The 17,943-nt window shown below is 39.7% G+C and overlaps 1 protein-coding gene across 6 annotated transcripts; it reads right to left on the bottom strand.

The window, feature by feature from the left end:
• Positions 1 to 675: 675 nt before the first annotated feature.
• Positions 676 to 17,594, bottom strand: crlf1a (cytokine receptor-like factor 1a). 6 transcript variants are annotated; one of them, XM_044167315.1, is made up of 10 exons: positions 17,189 to 17,594; positions 13,230 to 13,508; positions 11,646 to 11,775; positions 9,682 to 9,851; positions 4,450 to 4,607; positions 3,237 to 3,311; positions 3,050 to 3,143; positions 1,729 to 1,917; positions 1,511 to 1,575; positions 676 to 1,306 (listed from the first exon to the last, which is right to left on the bottom strand). In XM_044167315.1, the coding sequence occupies exons 1-9, from the start codon at positions 17,259 to 17,261 to the stop codon at positions 1,559 to 1,561; spliced, it is 1,185 nt and encodes a 394-aa protein (XP_044023250.1). In that variant the 5' UTR covers positions 17,262 to 17,594; the 3' UTR covers positions 676 to 1,306; positions 1,511 to 1,558. The 6 variants fall into 6 exon arrangements, with proteins under 6 accessions (XP_044023250.1, XP_044023247.1, XP_044023249.1 ...); XM_044167312.1 differs by having other exon boundaries at positions 1,733 to 1,917; XM_044167314.1 differs by having other exon boundaries at positions 676 to 1,575.
• Between the last annotated feature and the right edge of the window lie 349 nt (positions 17,595 to 17,943).

Here is a 17,943-nt window from a genome sequence, read left to right as displayed (position 1 = left end):
CCATTGAGAATGAGTAAGGATTTCTATCACAACTTCACTTACTTCCAAGGTGCATGGAGAAGGGAAAAAAGAGGTAGTATGATGACCTTGATGAAGGCTACCCTGTCTAAATTAACTGCCAGGGAATAACAAGCATAAATGGCAAAAAGTTTCAAGATCACCACTGATGATGATTGAAACTTGTATATTCTGGCCTTTTAAGGGAAGACATCTTTGGCTCTAAAGTATGAAACATTATCCTTGCATAATGTAGAACTGCAACTTTGAATGTGTAGAATGTAGAATCTCATATTAACACTAGATAAAGAGTTTATAAAGAAAACTGAAGGCAGCTAATTCGCTAAGACCTTCCATCTTTTCTTCTTTGAGGAGCAACAATATTATCACTCTAAGTCACACAATTTATTGCATGCATTTTGCTTATTTTGGGGGTGGTATGAAGAGAAAATGTAATTCTATATTCCTATCATGACGTGTTATTTTATGTAAAGTTTGGAAATATTTCAGTTCAGACAATCTGACCAAAATCCCTGCAGGAAATGTGTCAAGCAGTAAAACATACTCTATGGAGCAATGTAAAAAAAATGGATATTAAAGATATCTGGAGGAGAGGTGTGTTTATCATTGTGTCTGCTTTGCTACTGTAGTGTGCACACAACTCATTTCCAAACCCTGTGTTTCTGACAACATTTTTATAGAACAACATTAGAGATCGATAACAACTTCAGTCATTGATATTTCTTTACTAACTAAACATAACTTAAGAAATAAAACATAACTTTATACAGTTTTAAATATGCTGGTACAATTCAGTACAAAAATAAAGGCAGTGAAACGTCTCCATACACAAACACCATCATGTCATCAGTCATATACTGTCACTCAGAAACACATGAATGCTGGGTGAACCAGTTTGGCACATTATCCACTTATGTAACAAAGGATGAATTAGAAATACTGTATGATAACTTGTTACCTTTTCTTTTTACATTAGGAACACAGTGAAAGCATTGATTTGGAGTATCCATGGATGCTGAACAGCCACTAGATGGTGCTTTGGATCCACAGGAGAAACTCAAAAAAAGGGTCACAGAATATTTTTAGATGCTCGGGCAACACTTCTAGTTTGTCTGAATCTGTTTTGATCACCTTTATGCACATTTGGCAGGTACATGTCCAACGTCTTTACTGACATCCGAGTTATTCATGCTACCATGTCCTTTGAGAAAGCAGAGTAGTGCGCGTGGTCTCTTCCTAATAATGATACCAGGTCCAAGTCCACCTTCTCAGTCCCTCCCAGTTGCACCTTTTCAGACAAAAAAAAAGTGCTCATGTCGACTGGAAAAGATGCATAAAAGAAGAAAATCCCACAGTTTCTCGGTGGATGTCCTCTCGTGGCCAAGGCTGGTATTCACACAAAATGTCCAGAGCAAAATGTCTTATAATTCCCATATAAGAATACATCTATCTCTCTTTCTCATACACACACATAGACAAAATACACACTCACTCAGTTCTTGACTTGTTTTCTGCTTATAAAGGCAGCCTGTGCTAGGATTTATCCCCTTGGAGAACCTAAATTAAAAGACAAAATCTGTTACAAATCAGCTTTTATGAAACAGACTGTTTTTACTTTGAGTGTGTATCCGTTTGTGCAGCACATGTCTGCATGCATGTCTGTGATTAGATTTGAATACATATGTGCGTCCCTGCATTAGTGATGCTTACCTACCTGGTTGCGAGCTTTGTGGGATTTCTGCATCAGCACTCTCCACTGGTCATACAGCTTCATGGACATACTGCTGCAGCCGTAGGCGTGTTTCCGCACCCAGCCGAAGAACTGCTTCAGCTCCCTGCGTAGGGTGGAGTTGGAGTCCCCACTGGACTTTGAGTCACAGGAGCCCGACATCAACCGCTCTGCATGAAGGGAAGAGAAGGAGGGAGAGAAAGAGGGAGAGAATGAGACTGGCGTTAGACTGGCTTTGGCGTTCTGTAATGAAATGTCACAGAGCAGCAGTGGTGAAAGAAGTACTCAAATCCTTTATGTGAGTAAAGTAAACAAGTAATAAAAAGTCCTGCATTCAAAAGTAAAAGTACTCTTTCTGCAGTAAAATGGCCCCTGTGACTGATATATTATTATATATGACATTATTAGATGTTAATACTGATGCATCAACGTGTATGAAGCATTCTACTTGTTTGTAAGGGGTCACACGCTAAAACTGTTGAAAAATACTGGTTTAATCTTAAACAATGCATTGTATTTTATAAGACCAACCTTTTTTTCATGTAAAATCTTCATCTGAGAAGAAGCTATTTGCTAAGTTCACCATATCAGCTTAAAATGTATGTCAGTGTTGTTTTCACAACTTGTTTCTCCTGCCCCAAGTGGCCAAATAATCAGTTATTGCAGGTTTAAATGCACTTCGTTACAGCAAAGAAGAAGTGACAAATTGCTTAAGATGTGTAGTGTACTGTATGTGTCTGCCAGCGTTAGATACACTAAGAGCCATGAAATGTTCAGGCTGATCAGTCTGTACTTTTGCCAAAATTCCTGGCTTTCATGGGAGGTTCTGGGAAACCTTTAAGTTTTTTACAACCCATGTTTTGTTTTCATAATCCTTTTCATATCAGTTTGATAACATTTTACGCAGCAATTTCAGGTCTTTGTAAAGCCCTTTGTGTTGCAACCAAAACATTACATAATCAAAGTCTGGCTTGATTTTGTAATGTTTGGTTTGGCAATAATTAGATTTGGTTTGGCTATGATTTTTTATTTTATTTGATTTGATTTGATTTGAGTTGATTTAACTGATTCATCTGCCATAAATAAAACAATACAATACAAAACAGGCTGGAAGAAGGATAAAGTAGGCTTTTTCTTCTATGAGGCTGCCAGATTCCAGCAGTGGGAGAGAGCTGTGGGCCGTGTGGTACACCATGATATAAAATAAATCTTAGTGGTACAAATTGCCTCTTAAAATGGACCAAAAGGCTCTCAGAAACTGAGATCAAGAGCAAAAAATGCTTACATTTTGTGTGCACTCACCACTGTGGGGTGTGGATGCAGCAGTGGGATGGCTCCACTCGCTCCAGATCCCAGCTTTACGAGAGCCGTAGATGCCCACAGGGTTACAGCGAACCTGGAGAAAATACAACATTGTGAACACAGACCAAACCTGAAGTACACCTACATACACATCTACACACACACGCACAATCACACCATACCATACCTGGACAAAATACACCGTTCCAGGTCTCAGTCCAGCCAATCTACAAGATGTCTGATTCCCAACGTCATCCATCACCTACATGAAAAAAAAAGACAAACACAGAAGAGTTGAGCGCTGGAGGTCTGACTGCAGTATTAAATACCAATGGGCATAAACTAAAACACAGGGCAGAATCAAGATGTAGAAAACACAACTACAAACCATGTACAGACCTAAACATGCATGCACACCACATTGTTTAGTGGCTCCTGATCAGCATGTTTATGAAAATATTTTCATGTAATCGTGCCTGCTGGGTAAAATCTGCTCTCCATTACTTATTACAGAGCTGTATGTGCTGAGAAGCACAAGCAGGAGCGCACACGGGTACTCATACAGACAGATGGCAAAAATAAAGACAAATAGATAGAGAGAAAGAAACGCCCACATACTGCAGCTAATAATGTTGTCTAATAGTCCCCACTTTCTCTCTGGCATTCAGTCTGTAAACACTTGTTAAGGACGACTACAACAGCAAACAGAACATGGAAATTACAGGCATCAGAGGGCTAATGATGTGACGTGGGAAAGCCAAATCACTGAGCGTCTTTACAGCCACATTGAAGACATTAACAGCTGAGATGTATCCCTCCATTCCTCAGCATGACCTCATGATTAGGGCCGGTTCAGAGGGAAACAGCGTTTTGTTTTCACCACCAAACCCTTAAAACCACTTGGATTTAAGTCTCCTCTCTCCTCCTTCGAAACAGTCTCATCCCTCCTCCGCCGCCTCTCTCCACTCCCCTTCTTTTCTTTTTCCACTTTGCGAGCAAAGACTTGCTTATATTACATCTGTGTAATTCCTCCTTAATTACTGGAGAATCTTCACTCGTACCCAGAGGACTCACATGAATTCTGGGAAGCACCATCTGCATGGGTGAAGGTTTTACACTGTATTTTTCATTCATTAATAGTTTTAACAGAGGTATACACAGTGACTCTGGCCTGTGTTTTTTCTCCTGATCAAGACCTGACTTCTAGATTTATGACTGATGAAAGTTTTTTGAAAGAATGGCCCAACTATTAACTCATCCGGCAGAGGAGCCCTCAACCATACTAGATTGCATTAGGATGAGAAACAGCTGGGACAGTGCTGCACTGATATATCTGTTTGTGTGGAAGAGACAAAGAGAACAGATTTATGCCCTTATAACTGTGTGTCCTTGTCCTTTACCTTCCAGTCTTGACTGTCCTCCAGTCTGTAGCGGATCTGGTATTTGGCCTGAAACAGGAAGTCTTTGAGAGCAGGCGGGGCCTCCCAGCGAACACTCAGCTGGTCCTCTAACTGCCCGACACGGCTGACAGCCACACCTGACGGAGGGTCCGTGGTCACTGAAGGAAGAAGGGATGGAGAAGGTTATTAAGTAAGAAGAGCTCATCAAGAGCTGAAACGATGGAAATATGCCAAAAATCAACTGGTTCCAACTTCTCAAATATGAACATTTACTAGTTTCTTTGGGTTTTTGACTGTTGGTCTGACAAAACAAGCCATTTAAACATCACCTTGGGCTCTAGGAAAATGTGATGGGTATTTTTTACTATTTCCAACATTTTGTAGACCAAAGGATTATTGATTAATCAATAAAATAATTGTTAGTTGTAGCCCTGATCCTATCACAACCACTTCTAACAAGTCAGGCCCAGAATGCATCCAAATGGGTAATAAAGTCTGACATCCCAAAAATCACCTCTGCTGTACAGTATGAGGACAATAAGCACTGATCAGTAACATTAGGGCTGAAACTAATGATTATTTCCATTATCGATTAATCTGATGATTATTTTCCAGATAAATCGATTTGTTTAGTCTATAGAATGTCTGAAAATAATTCCCACAACCCAAGATGATGTCATCAAAAGTCTTTGCTTAAAAAATGACAAAAAGTATTATTATTAGATTATCAAAATATTTGCCGATTTACTAAACCTACTCTGTTGATTGAATAATCGATTAATCGACTAATTGTTGCACGTCTAAGTGACATGCTTGATTTGTGTTCTGGCTGTGTTCTTTTCCCAGTTTGTGCAGCTAATTTGAGGCTTTTACACTGATTATTACATTCAATTCACTATAAGCTACTGCCTGCATCACAAGCCACTTGTTACATGCAAGAAAATATGAATGGTTAATTATGTAAGGAATATGAAATATTTGAAAATATTAAATGTATAGACAAATCAACCTGATTTGAGAAATTTTTGAGTTTTGGTGATGCATCGTAGCTAAGAGACAAGCATACAGCACATACTGAATGTCACGGGGAAACAGTTGAACCTTGTGAAACAGGTTAACAGTCTTTACACCAAAATGGTATATTTTTGCATACAGACAGGAAAGAGGGATCTTTAAAGCAGCATTACTTGGCCACTTGGGGGCAACACAACATTGACACATTATCATCATTTGAAGTTATGGCGAAGAAAATGCAATTACTTATTTACACACAGAGCAACAATATCATTCATTTGGAGTCATGTTTCTGTCCACCTGATGAATTTAAGTCCAATATTCACTCTCTTTTAGCTCTGTTTTTTGTCTCTATCAACTCCTGAGGAAATATCTGGTTCTTTAGCTGCTAAATGCTCCATGATGTTCATCAGCTAGTCGCTTTTTCACTAAAAACAGCTGCCTGCTGCTGGAAATGACGTTGCGGGCTGCTGTAACGCTCTGTAGAGCTGAGTTGGGTGATAATTCTCTGTTGCTTTGTCACTACGAGCGACTCCGTTCACATTACATATAGTCATTTGATCCATTGTTAATGTAAAAATATTGATTAGAGCAGCTTCAAGGATTTCAGAAATGTTTTTAAAAAGAGTGAGTGCATGTGTTGCCAAACAACCTGCTAGATTTCTGTTTATTTTTTGAGAAACAAAGTGGCTTGTATTTGTGAGTATAATATCATAATCAGTGCAAAATATTAAATGTAAACATGATTTCATGAGAGGTACAAACTGGGGTATTTTTTAATTTAGTGCATTCATTAAAAATATATTTCTATCATATAAGAATTTAATGATAAATTTCTGGTGGACAGATGGCCCAGATGATCATTTTTAGCCAGAAATTCATAGCTATGGGGCTTCTCTTTACATTTCAGGGTTATGTTTGCAGGGTTAAGAAATCCATTCAATTCAAAGTTAGAGCAGTAGGAGTGATGTCTTTATGTATAACAGCACATTGAAGGATTGTTCAGCGCTGGTGGAGGTTCATGGTCTCTGAGTGCCTTCTAGTTTCTAGTTGACTTGTGTCATCTGACAATGATTATCTTTTCGACAAACATGTGGTGACAGACCATTATTTTAACTTTTTGTTTTGGGCTTTTGAGATCATTTCAATATCAACTTCTGTTCCTTTTCATAATTTCATCCCTTACCAATAAACAAACAAGAGGAAGATAGGAAAGATTCAGCGGAGGGAAAAAGTGGGAGTTGACACGTGAGTTTTAGAGGATTTGTTTCTGGTCGCCGGAGGAACTGGAGACTCTCTCTGAACTAAAATGCGTTACTTTAGAAGTGTCAGTTTGTACTAATGGGTCAGGGTGATTCAAAAAGTGTAAACCCAATAGTGGCACACACAGTCATCTGTCTTAGAAAAATATTTATTATTTTTAACACAAGAGTTGAGAGTAAAACTAACAAAACTAAAGTTTTAAAGCTTTGATCAAACCTCTTAGTACAGTGAAGACACAGACACTAATTGCCCAAACCAGTGACAAGTATAGGACATCTGCAATTAGATGGACAGAGTGAAGATAAACTACAATAGTAGTAATTGATGCACATTTTCTTTTCTTTTCCGTGTTAATATGGGGCTGTTTGCGGTGGTTTAAACTTATTTAATTTATTTAGGCTTAACTAGTGAAAAAAAAAATTCAAAGTAGCTGAGAACAACCATGGTTTATCCACATATCTCGAGAACAAGGTGAGTTATGAGTTTGTTTTTTCATTATCTCAGGATGACAGAGTTGTTTTCTTGTGGGCATAATTTCCACTTTTCTGAATCATGTTTTGTCCCCCCTACTTTTCCACTTTCAGTTTGATTTACTCACTAAAATCTCTCTAAACAGTCTTCTTACTGTCCATATTTCAGCTGCGAGAAGAGAGGAGTTGATAAAAATGCTGATATGTTTTCAGTTATTCCTGCAATCACAGCAGTTAAGCTTTACAGCGAGTGTTTTATGGACCTTCTTTGCCCTGTGTTTCACCTCTCAGGCTACAAAGAGGCTACTGCCTTACCCTCTGATTGGTGGATGTTTGGACCTAGCCTGAGAGCAGGACTGCCAGCAAGACTCAGGTCTGGAAAATATATTCACTTTTTCAAATAAAAGCAAAATAAAAATGTAATCCATATTTTTGTTTACAGTTGCTTAAGATGCTAGAATTTAACATCATTCAAAGATGAGACCATAAAGGAGAGTGATCTTTGTAGTAAAGATCAAAATACATTATTTAACATAAAGTATGAGGTCTCACAGCATACATTGCATTTTTCTGTTTGAGTACCATTCATTTGGAAAGGTTTCATAATAATGTCACATGAAACCCCAAGATATCCTGAGATAACGAGATAATTAACAATTAATAAATGAATAATTAAAATTATTTCAACTCTTGACTTCTGTATAATAATAGTTAGAAGACAACATTTTTAAATTGTACTTGTAATAAATAATAAATGAATTTGTCCTCTGATAAGAGCAAATGTGTTGTTCCTATACATTATATACATTGGGCAATAAAAGTCAATGAGACATGACAAATTAAAGATGAATCATTGTTAACATATGTTATGTCTTCCCTAAATGCATCCTCATCTCAGAGTCAGACACTAATACAAGTTGCCTCTAGTCTCTCGGTTCAGAGGCTTCCCCGTGACAGAGGAATGCAGAGAAAACTGTAGGTGTTTCCGCCTCGCCTTCATAAGTGATTAGACATGACCGTAGACGTGAGTGACTCACAGCAGCTTGGCGCAGGTGTGGTTGCTGTGTTTTATGACCTGCTACTGTTGTGGAAACTGCTTGAATGAAAAGAATGGCCAGGGCAACCTGAGTGAAACAAAACGCGCACACAAGTCCAGAAACCGCCTACACTCTGCCTGTCTCTGTTTCTATACTGTTACCAGGCCCTGCCCTGCCCTCGAGGTGTGTAAACAGGTGTGTGTGTGTGTGTGTGTGTGTGTGCACGCATACATTAGGGAACACGGAAAGGGATTACAGTTTGATGGATGCTTGTTTCCTCGTCAGTGACGTGTTCACCTCTGAAACTCTATATGGTTTTCTCTCGGTGCATTTCCCCGACACCATTCGGAGCATGTTAGGAGTGAACCAGGTGAAGAGCTCCAAGCTAATCATGTTGTATTATTTCAGGTCCAAGTCTTAAAGCCTTAAAGCCCAAACTCATTGGGCCTTGGGGGTCTGCAGCCGGCTCGGAGAGAGGATTAGGTTCGAGGATCAGTCTCTAACATTCCAACACTACATAAAAGGGGGTTAGCGAGTGTCTTCTGTGTGTGTGTGTGTGTTTCTGTTTGTGTGTGTGTCCAGTGAGCATGAGTAAAGAGAAAATGAGCTCATTTAAAGAGAGAGGGCGTTTCCATTTGTCACACACCTACGCCTCTCCAGGTGTGTGCATGCATGTGTGTATGAGTGTGTGTGTTTTTTAGGGGATAATGAGAAAAGAGAAGAATTTGGTCTTGTTGCATGCTCCGTTTGCTTAAACCGCACTAAGCTAGGCAACGGACCACATAACAAAGCTTTAAAAGGGAACACTGCTCAGTTCCTATCAGCGTGAAGCTGGATGAGTACTTGTGAACAACTTTCTCTAAAAGCCAGAAGCCACAGAACTCCAGCCAATGTCCTGTATGTAGGAATCAACAAGATTTAAAATAAAGTTCTATGGGTTTGGGTTTGGGTTCCATGCTAAGCTAAGCTAATTTTAGCCGGCTAACATCATGTTAGCCTGGATTAGTTAAGCCATTTTTTAGCTTTGGGGTGCTTTCATACATTTCTTTATCCATGTATATTTATTGTTGTCCTTCAGTTATTGTTTGCTTCGTGGTTGCACTGATACTGTGTGATTTTGAAATGTTCATTTTTATTATGTTAAAATGTGGAACCCAAGACTACTACCCCTTTGATGGCACTAATGGGGATTTGAATAAAGACTAAAGAATCTGAGAGGGGAAAATCACAAAATCCCTCACTGATTGAACTGCTCACAAGTCACAGACATACATTATGTATCCTGTGATGAGGGGTCGTAGGCAGACATTGCTTTGTTTTATCAAGGGTCCCAAGCCTTAAAGGCTAGTATCCACTGTCCTAGATTATAGCCTGAGGGTTCATTGACACTAGGATCTAAGCTCTAAAAAACAGGAACTCGAGAAATTTCACTTCTTCTAAACACTCACCCACGTCTAGGATGTCGAGGGTGATGACATCAGAGGTAGCCTGCCCCAGCTGGTTGGATGCCTCCACCCAGATCTCGTAGGGCGTGAAGAGGTGCAGGTCCCGAGTGATGCTGCAGGAGTAAGGCTGCGAATGAGTGTAATCCTCACACTCCTTCTCCTTACCATACCATCTGGGAGGAAAACAGAAAATACTCAAATAACTCTGGACAGCATCACTATCCTTGAATAATGCATGTTATATAGAATTTATTGTATAATGATTTACTACTTAAGAATTTATCTGGCACTATTGGTTTTATTAAGTCCTTATTTATACAAATCTGACTGCAGTAAGAGATCTCCATGCAACTGGCACGCCTGTGGGCACTGCATGTCAAGTCATTTTTAAATAGCTGATTTAAGTATCAAAAAATGTGAAGAGAGCTTACAACCCATCTGAAACTCATTTTTGAAAATGTATCATTCCCAGATGAAAACCTGTTTACCTAATTCTCATGAAATTTGACATTTCTAAAAACGAAGGTTTTCATCCTCTGGCAACCATTGATGTTATTTTTCTTAAAATAAGGTCTGCCAAAGAGATAAGGTATTTTGTCCTGTTTCCAGCTCCACTTTAGCTTGTTTCTTGGGCTTTTTGGAGGCATGTCAGTATCATAAAAAATATCATGAAATATGTTGATTTTTGACTGGGAACATTCAAAATAGACTCACCAAGTTGGATGTTTAACCCATTTAAACCCAAGGCTGGTTTTGCTTGGTTTTCACTCCCTTCATGTACAGGCTTATGGCATAGTCTCTACATGTTGTAATTTTCAGAATAAGTTAGGCTACTCAGAAATGCTATCAAATGACTGTTCTCTAAACTTCTCCTCACCAAATTATCCAAACATATCTTAGCATGGCTAAGACTTGTCAAACTTTGGATTACTCAACATGTTGAAGCGATGTTCTCTTACAAATAGTTTGGTTATCTGCTCTGTCGCAACTGTTACCATGCCCGGCTAACTAGCTTACTACTTACAGTAGTAACTGAGCATTACTTCCAATTAAATCAGCTGGACACAGTGTTTTCAACCAACCCATGAAGCTGACATTCTAGCTTTATTAGCTATCTAGCTCCAGCTGATAAAATTTGCCAACAACAGTTGTCATTTCATCCAACAAAATCGTTGGTCGCCGGCTAGCTTGCTTTTGTCTACCTCTGTCTGAAATCAGGGACCTATTATAAAATTACAGAGAATTTCAAGTGGTCAGTCTGCCACACGTGATTTTTTTTGGAGATACATGACAGACTACACATTGGTCCCCAACCAATCATAGTTTTACGAGCAGTGTGATGTCATTGGGAAGGAGGTGTTAGGGACCGACTTTTGGGAACAAGACTGTGAACAAACAATGGCGTCCGAAGCGGTTTGTATGATACTGACTGTGGCCTTTCCTCTGTTTCATAGTTCCCCATCGCAGCACCAACAACATCATTCCTCTTTCGCTTCACCATGTTGACAATTGTGTTCAGAAGAGCTCGCTGTGCTCCTATTGGTCAACTTCATGGAACATGTTGTAGAATTTGTCATACACATTCTGAGATGCTACTCTTTTTGTCAGGACGTTGTGAAGCATCTCAGATGCCGTGTTGGTTGTCATCCACTATGATACACCACACAGGATAAAACGATCAACTAATAGTCTGAACCCGGCGTACCCCACATATTATAATCATTTCTATGGATGTTTATTTTTGATGAAAATTATAGTCACTTATAGAAAAAGTAAGTTGTCCTAATTCCAGCTGTATGTTTGTGATGTCTGTGTGCTTGATTGAGTTATGACTCTGAGAAAAAGGGGTGTGATTTTTTGATGCAAAGAGCATCAATCGTGTTCAAAAGGCTGAGCTTTAATTTCAAGAAAAAGTGGATTTTCCAATACCGTAGTGAACTGCATGTAGCTGTAGTGTGCGTATATACCTGAGTTTGTACTTGAGCCTGTATTGTGTGCTAATGTTAGTCTCTCCTTTCCCTCCTGGCACCCAGCTGCAAGTCAGGTCTTTGGTGTTCCTAGACCAGCAGGTCAGATTGACCGGCTTCTCTGGAGGCACTGGGACAGAAAGAGGGACAGATGGAAAGATGGGGAGAAAGGGGAATAGAAAATAGAGAGACATTGGTGAAGAGAAAGGAGAGTAGAACAAAGAGAAGGTAGAGAAGGAAGGTGGAGGAAAGGTCATTGAGAGTACAAAGTTTCCTCCAGCCATTACTTCAGCCCCTTCCTCCTGAGTGTAATTCACCCACTAGTGATGTTCCTCAGAAATTGGTGTTTTTTTCTTAATTTGTGTGTGTGTGCTGTCTGATTTGGTCAGACTCGGGATCCCTGCCAACATTCCTCGTCTCTCAGAACACAGGGTACTCAACACCAGTGTCGCACAGAGATTAGGATCCCGACTGCATCTCCTTGTGTGTGTGTCTGAGAAAATGAAAGCACGTGTTTCTTCATGGTTAAGTTTTTGTGACTCCTGAAAAGTTAAAGTTTACCTCCATGTAAAGTGATTTAGATAATCTGGCTTGTTTAAAATCTGTCTGATTATCTGACTGCTTGTGTTTCCTGCCGTGTCAGACTATGCTGTAGTGATGTTGCTGTGCTCCCAGACCTCAGCAATTACTTTGTTGAATACAATGTTATCATAAGTGATAGAAATTATGGCCAAAACTGCAAACACACTGTAAAACCAAAGTTATATTAAACAGACAGACTTGGTTTTAGTGTTCTATTAAGTTTATAGTTTGTCATTTTGAGAAATAGTTTCACTCAGTGCAGTAAATATATAGCTGAGGCCAGCAGCCAGGGTTAGCTTAGCTTAGCACAAAGACTTGAAACAGGGGGAAACAACTAGCCTGACTCTGTCACTCTGTCCATCTTCATATTTATCCTACAAATATGAGAGTGGGATCGGTCTTCTCATCTAACACTTAGCAAAAAAGCAAATAAGCGTATTTCCCAAAATGTTGAACTATTTCTTGAAGGTAAGGACTGCCCCTGGAGAAAATAAGGTTATTTTAAGGTTATTATAAGGCACCTCATTAACAACATCACCCAATAAAGTTCACTGTAAAAATAAAAAAATATATACAGAATATGCTGTGCAATATGTAAATACTGGTCCTCATAAGTATAGAAGTACAAACATGTGTCTGTGTAAAATGTCCTATGACCCATATCCTGAGTGATAGTGAAGTAATGGACCACACAGGTGATCAAAGCATCACACAGTGACACATGGATGCCTCTCACTGGCCACTATTTCCTTGTTGTTTCCCTTTATTCCCATTTGCTTTTCATTCCTCTCGCCTCTTTGTTGTGCAACTCCTCTCACTCCTGTTCTACCCTATATTTACTGTCTTCCGTAACATTTACAGTGAAGCAGAGAGACAAATGCAGACACGTCCCCCCCGGAGAAGTGGTAGCTTCTAAATAAATATCCTAATAAAACAACAAAATAAAAAATATTACATATATGAAATCAAACTGAAAAATCATATAACCACTGACAAACTCACTCCCGACATAGAGGCAGGAGCCAGCCAAGATGTGTCCCTTGTGGTTGTGACAGACCAGGTTGTCACCGGACGTTTGTCTGGAGGCATTGAGTCCAGCCAGCGTCACACTGAGGTTGGTCGGGCTCAGCACTCTATACAGGGAGCTGGGCAGCTGTTGACCATTGAGAGTCCAGAACAGAGAGCTGGCGTGGACACCGAGGTCGGAGTGGACCCAGCAGCTGGCAGTCAGGTTGGACCCCATGCGAAGGACGGGGTCCTGGGGGTAGATTACTGCTACATCTGGAGGAGGGCAGGAGGAGATGGATATTAGAGGAAGACAGTTGATGACATGACAATATCTTCAGATGGGGATTGGTCCAATGTTTAGGAGCTTGATCCAAACTAGGGACTAAAAGTCAGGATATCTTGGCCTCTGCTGCTTTGATTTTGACCATTCTTTTTTATATCTATCTTTTGCAAGTCCCTCAACTTTATGGCTTAAGTGTCACACTAAATCGCTGGATAAACCAACCCAAGGAGGTTGGATTAGCTGTCAGTTACCTCTTTTTCAAGATTTAACATCCAAACGATTGCATTCACAATGTGAATTTTGTGGTTTGTTGCGTTACTGTTAAAAGGTGACTGGCAGCTGACTTTAAACGCAATAACAGGCAAAAACAGTCAATAAATAAATAAAGGTGAGGAACTGTTCACTGTGATGAGGTGAACAGATGAAAATCCATCTAAAAGCTTGGGACATGCCTAAGAAAATGGTTGCTGATAATGTTAAGAAAGCACTATAAAACATGTAAAAACTTTTTTCAGTTTGTTATTTTTGTGATTTTATTTTGACTGTTTTAATTGTTTGATAATTTTCTTTATATTTCCACCGTTTTTCATCAGCTCTTGCCTAAGTTTCTTTCTTTCACTTGGCTTACAGTAATTGTGTACTGCCGTGTGCTTATTTTTCTATGGTCTTGGGTTTTTAATCCTGTAAAACAGTTGGTAAACTCTATAGGAAAGTTACTAAATAAATAAATGCTACTGCTATTTATCATTTGTTATCATATTTTGCAGCTGACTGTTAAACAAATTGTAGTTTTCATTTCTCTTAAGGACTTTGGAAGTTTTACAGATATTTTAAATAGTATTTGTGAATGTTTTAATTCCTGTGTCTGTGTGTGACGACTGCATTGTGTGACTGAATTGTCTTGTTTTGATGTTATATATGTAATTTGTTCTCAGGTCTCTCCTGCAAAAGACATCTTGGTCTAAATATTCATGACTAAATAAAGCTTAGCTAAGTGACTAGTGGAAGACTTTTTCCTCTCACTACAGGTGAACAAAGACAAGAAATTAGAACAGGAATAAATACAGCAACACAGAAGAGAAGAGAAGGGATTTAGAGAGAGAGTTTATGTGTTTATGTTGCCCACCTAAGTAGACTGCCCTTGGGAAAACATGTAAGTAAGGCGATTTCTATCTAGAAATGACAATCACTCATGAGCAGTGAGTGAGAGAGAGAGCGTCAACACTTCGTCAGACCACTACAAATCCGTGCCCGGGGCCACATCTATTCAGCTGCCAGCCACCTTACTGCTGACGGACATTGTGTTGTCTTTCATGGAGGAGCCGCCTTTGAAGAAGTTAATTCAACTGTAACTCCACACCAATATTAATATCATAACCCCGACTGGAGCTTTGACACAACACTCTCACACATTTATGCACACACATGAATACAAACGAACACATGCACAGAGGGTGGTTGTCTTTGCCACCGGATACAGCAGACGAAAGGCAGCCGTGATTAGCCAATAATATGCCGATCCAGCTGAATAACAATCAGTGTTTATGTGTTCCGGGCGCTGAGGACATTGCCCTGGAGCGGGGTGTGAAGCCCCCTAACACCCCGTCTTCAACAGTTCAAACACTACAGTGAAAGACACAATTACTGCTGTTTATTGTCTCTGCTTGACACGCTCACTGGAGGAAATGGCTTGTAAAATGTTATTTGTTTGGAGAGGCTGAGGCAGCTTGAAGCACACTGATCAGGGCAGGGTATGAGTTTAACCCTGCGATAGTGGAGGATGGAGTTATTGGGCAAGTTGAATTGAAGGCAAAGAAAAATGTTTCATTTTGCTCTCCAATGACATTTATAGCTGATTCTAAGTCTTTGGTGGACTGAAAAGACTTTTCTTTATGCTGTCAGTCTTCAAAAGGTACATGACAGCCCCTCCTGTTTCTAAAGAACTACTTACTCCTCACTCATCCATGCAACAGTTCAAAGAAAGCCTGTACTTTTTCTCTGTCTGCTGTACATAGGAAGTACATGTGGAACATTTTGAAGGGCCAGTGTGGACGAGCCAAGAGGAAGAAGTCACGCAACATTTAGTGACAATGAGCCGTGCAACACCATCTGAAAAGAGATCAAGGAGACAGCGGCGGATGTTTTTTGTTTTTTTATATAGATTTACATTTTAGGTATTTAACAGATGCTCCTCTCTGGCGAGAGGAGAGATTATGTTGTCTAATGTCAAGTCAAATTTTGGCAAGCACAGGCAGGAGAAACAGGACATGTAGGATATGAGAAGTTCATTTCAGTTGGTTTTTCAGGATTTCGTGTGTTTTAGAGTTGAATATTTGGTATTAAATGATCATAGCCAACATAAATACCTCTTTATATGCTAACAGGACATATAAACTCAATCTTTATGGGATTATGAGCTGCACTAAAAACTAATTATATGTTAGTAAGAAAATTCCACATTTAAACAGTTTTATTTCAGTGGCATCTGTAAACCACATCACACTGAGTCAAGGGGAAGCACCCTCCATCATTACAGTGAATAAAACAGTAATGACCTATTACGCCCTATAATAAACAGCAGGGCCGCTTATGATCAAGGCCCAGTGTCTTCTATAAGCCCCTGAAAGTATACTTTCTTTTATTAGCGCCTTTCAAACTGGATGGATAACAGGAGATCCTCTCTGAGGAGTGAGCTCACCATAAAAATTAATCCAGCCACTTAACGGGGGGAGCGGACATAACTTTGATTTATTTACGTTACTGTGCATTAAGCTGCCGGTTAACATTCTCCAAAACCCGAGCAAATGATGTCACTGTTTTGTTGCGGTTCGTAAAGTCCCCTTGCCCTCCATGTGTTAAACGAATTATGGCCAGACTTGTTGAAATTCAGCCTCATGGGAGATGAGTTCTGTCTGCAGGGATACAACCACTATACTACTTCAGCTTGAGCACATCGATAACAGGAGGTGTCAAGCGGACAAAGTGGTATTTGTCCTTATTTAATGTGTCCAGAAATCAACCAGAGTGGATCCAAGCAGGTGAGCCCTTACTATGTAAAGCAACTTAGAAAAGAGTCTGTTGAGTTATTTTGTATTGGAAACATATTTCAAATACAGTATCATCCAGTGAAAGATCACAGTGAATTTTCTGTGTTCCTACATGGGATTTACATAATCTTATGTTGATTTATTCCTCTTATGGAAACCCTGCACCCTGTTTGCTACGCTTTAGTGGAGTTAAAGTAACCTTTTAGTGTTTTTTATCCTCTTTAATGTCACTATAATATTCCTATATTATTATAAGGGCTTGCAGTTTTTAAGCAATGTTTGCACTGACTAATATCCTTCTAAAAGAGTAATTTTATCCCATATGATATCACTATAATATTCCTATATCCTTATCAAGGCTTGTAGTTTATCTGTTTGCATTGACTAATAACCTTCTAAAATGTGTTGTACTATTGTGAAAATCCATTTTCGCGACTGTATTATTTTTAAAATTATGCATACCAGAGCAGGGCAATGTCACACAGAGCTGATTACAGTAAGATTTTGCGTGACAGATGGTTTAAACTAATCTTAGTGAACCAAAAAGGCAGCCTATGCCCAAAACCAAAACCCTTCCCCAGCAAGACCGTGACTTTGCGCATGGACATCTGTGTGCAACTTACGTGTGGACAAGGACAGCACGCCGGGAGTGTGCAACGTGAGGAAAATCAAGCAGATATCCAAGACGGCTTTCATTTTTATTTCTGTCTTGATTCCTCGTCCTCGTGTTGTTGTGATGTCGCCTTTTTTCGATGCTGGATAGAAATTACGCACGGTGGAAAGAGGAAAAACAACACGGGTTCTAAGTGAATGCTCCGGATTTTATTAACAAGACAACTCTCAGGAATGAAGGAGCGCGCTAGAAAAAGTGTGACCCGGTGGAAAAAGTCACCCTCTGAGAAGCCAAAAGGCAGCTCGTTCTCAGTAAAAGGCTAAAAGAGTGAGTATACCGCGTCCTGTTGGCAGTCTTTCCCCTTCTTAATGCTTCCTGCAGCTTAATCATACACAAGTTCATACTTTTTAAGCCCCTCCTCTCTCTCTCTTCCCACACAGTCACCAGTCATTTCCCCCTCTTTCCGTCCTTTCACTGCTCTTTTTTTTTCAACCTCTCCCCCTTCAGTGATGGGCAGGGGAGTCAGAGCCATTCACTTTCACTGAATCACTCAGTCTCTGTTACTTTCCATGCCTCAGGTCTCTGCTTTACAATTTTTCACCATAGGAGGCTGTTGAGTCACTGTAACAGGAAAGGTTTCCAAATCCTAAAGTGTCTCTTCCCCTTTTACATCTCTTTGTCTATGGAGAGTGTGAGACAGACCCTCTTTTTCACATACAAAAAACCTCTTTGTACCCACTTGAATCTCTTTTGTCAGTTTTGACA

The sequence above is a fragment of the Siniperca chuatsi genome, linkage group LG15 (genome assembly GCF_020085105.1).
Source record: "Siniperca chuatsi isolate FFG_IHB_CAS linkage group LG15, ASM2008510v1, whole genome shotgun sequence".
NCBI lineage: Eukaryota > Metazoa > Chordata > Actinopteri > Centrarchiformes > Sinipercidae > Siniperca > Siniperca chuatsi.
The sequence above is the reverse complement of the archived record's forward strand: the minus strand, read 5'-3'. Positions and strand labels throughout refer to the sequence as shown.

Excerpts from the sequence above, each read along its gene's own strand:
- crlf1a (XM_044167310.1), bottom strand. The coding sequence starts at position 17,261 with ATGAAAGCCGTCTTGGATATCTGCTTGATTTTCCTCACGTTGCACACT. Across the intron at positions 13,509-17,188 it reads CGTGCTGTCCTTGTCCACAC|ATGTAGCAGTAATCTACCCC; the intron begins GTAAGTTGCACA and ends GCCCTCCTCCAG. Across the intron at positions 11,776-13,229 it reads CTCCTGCCTCTATGTCGGGA|TGCCTCCAGAGAAGCCGGTC; the intron begins GTGAGTTTGTCA and ends TTTCTGTCCCAG.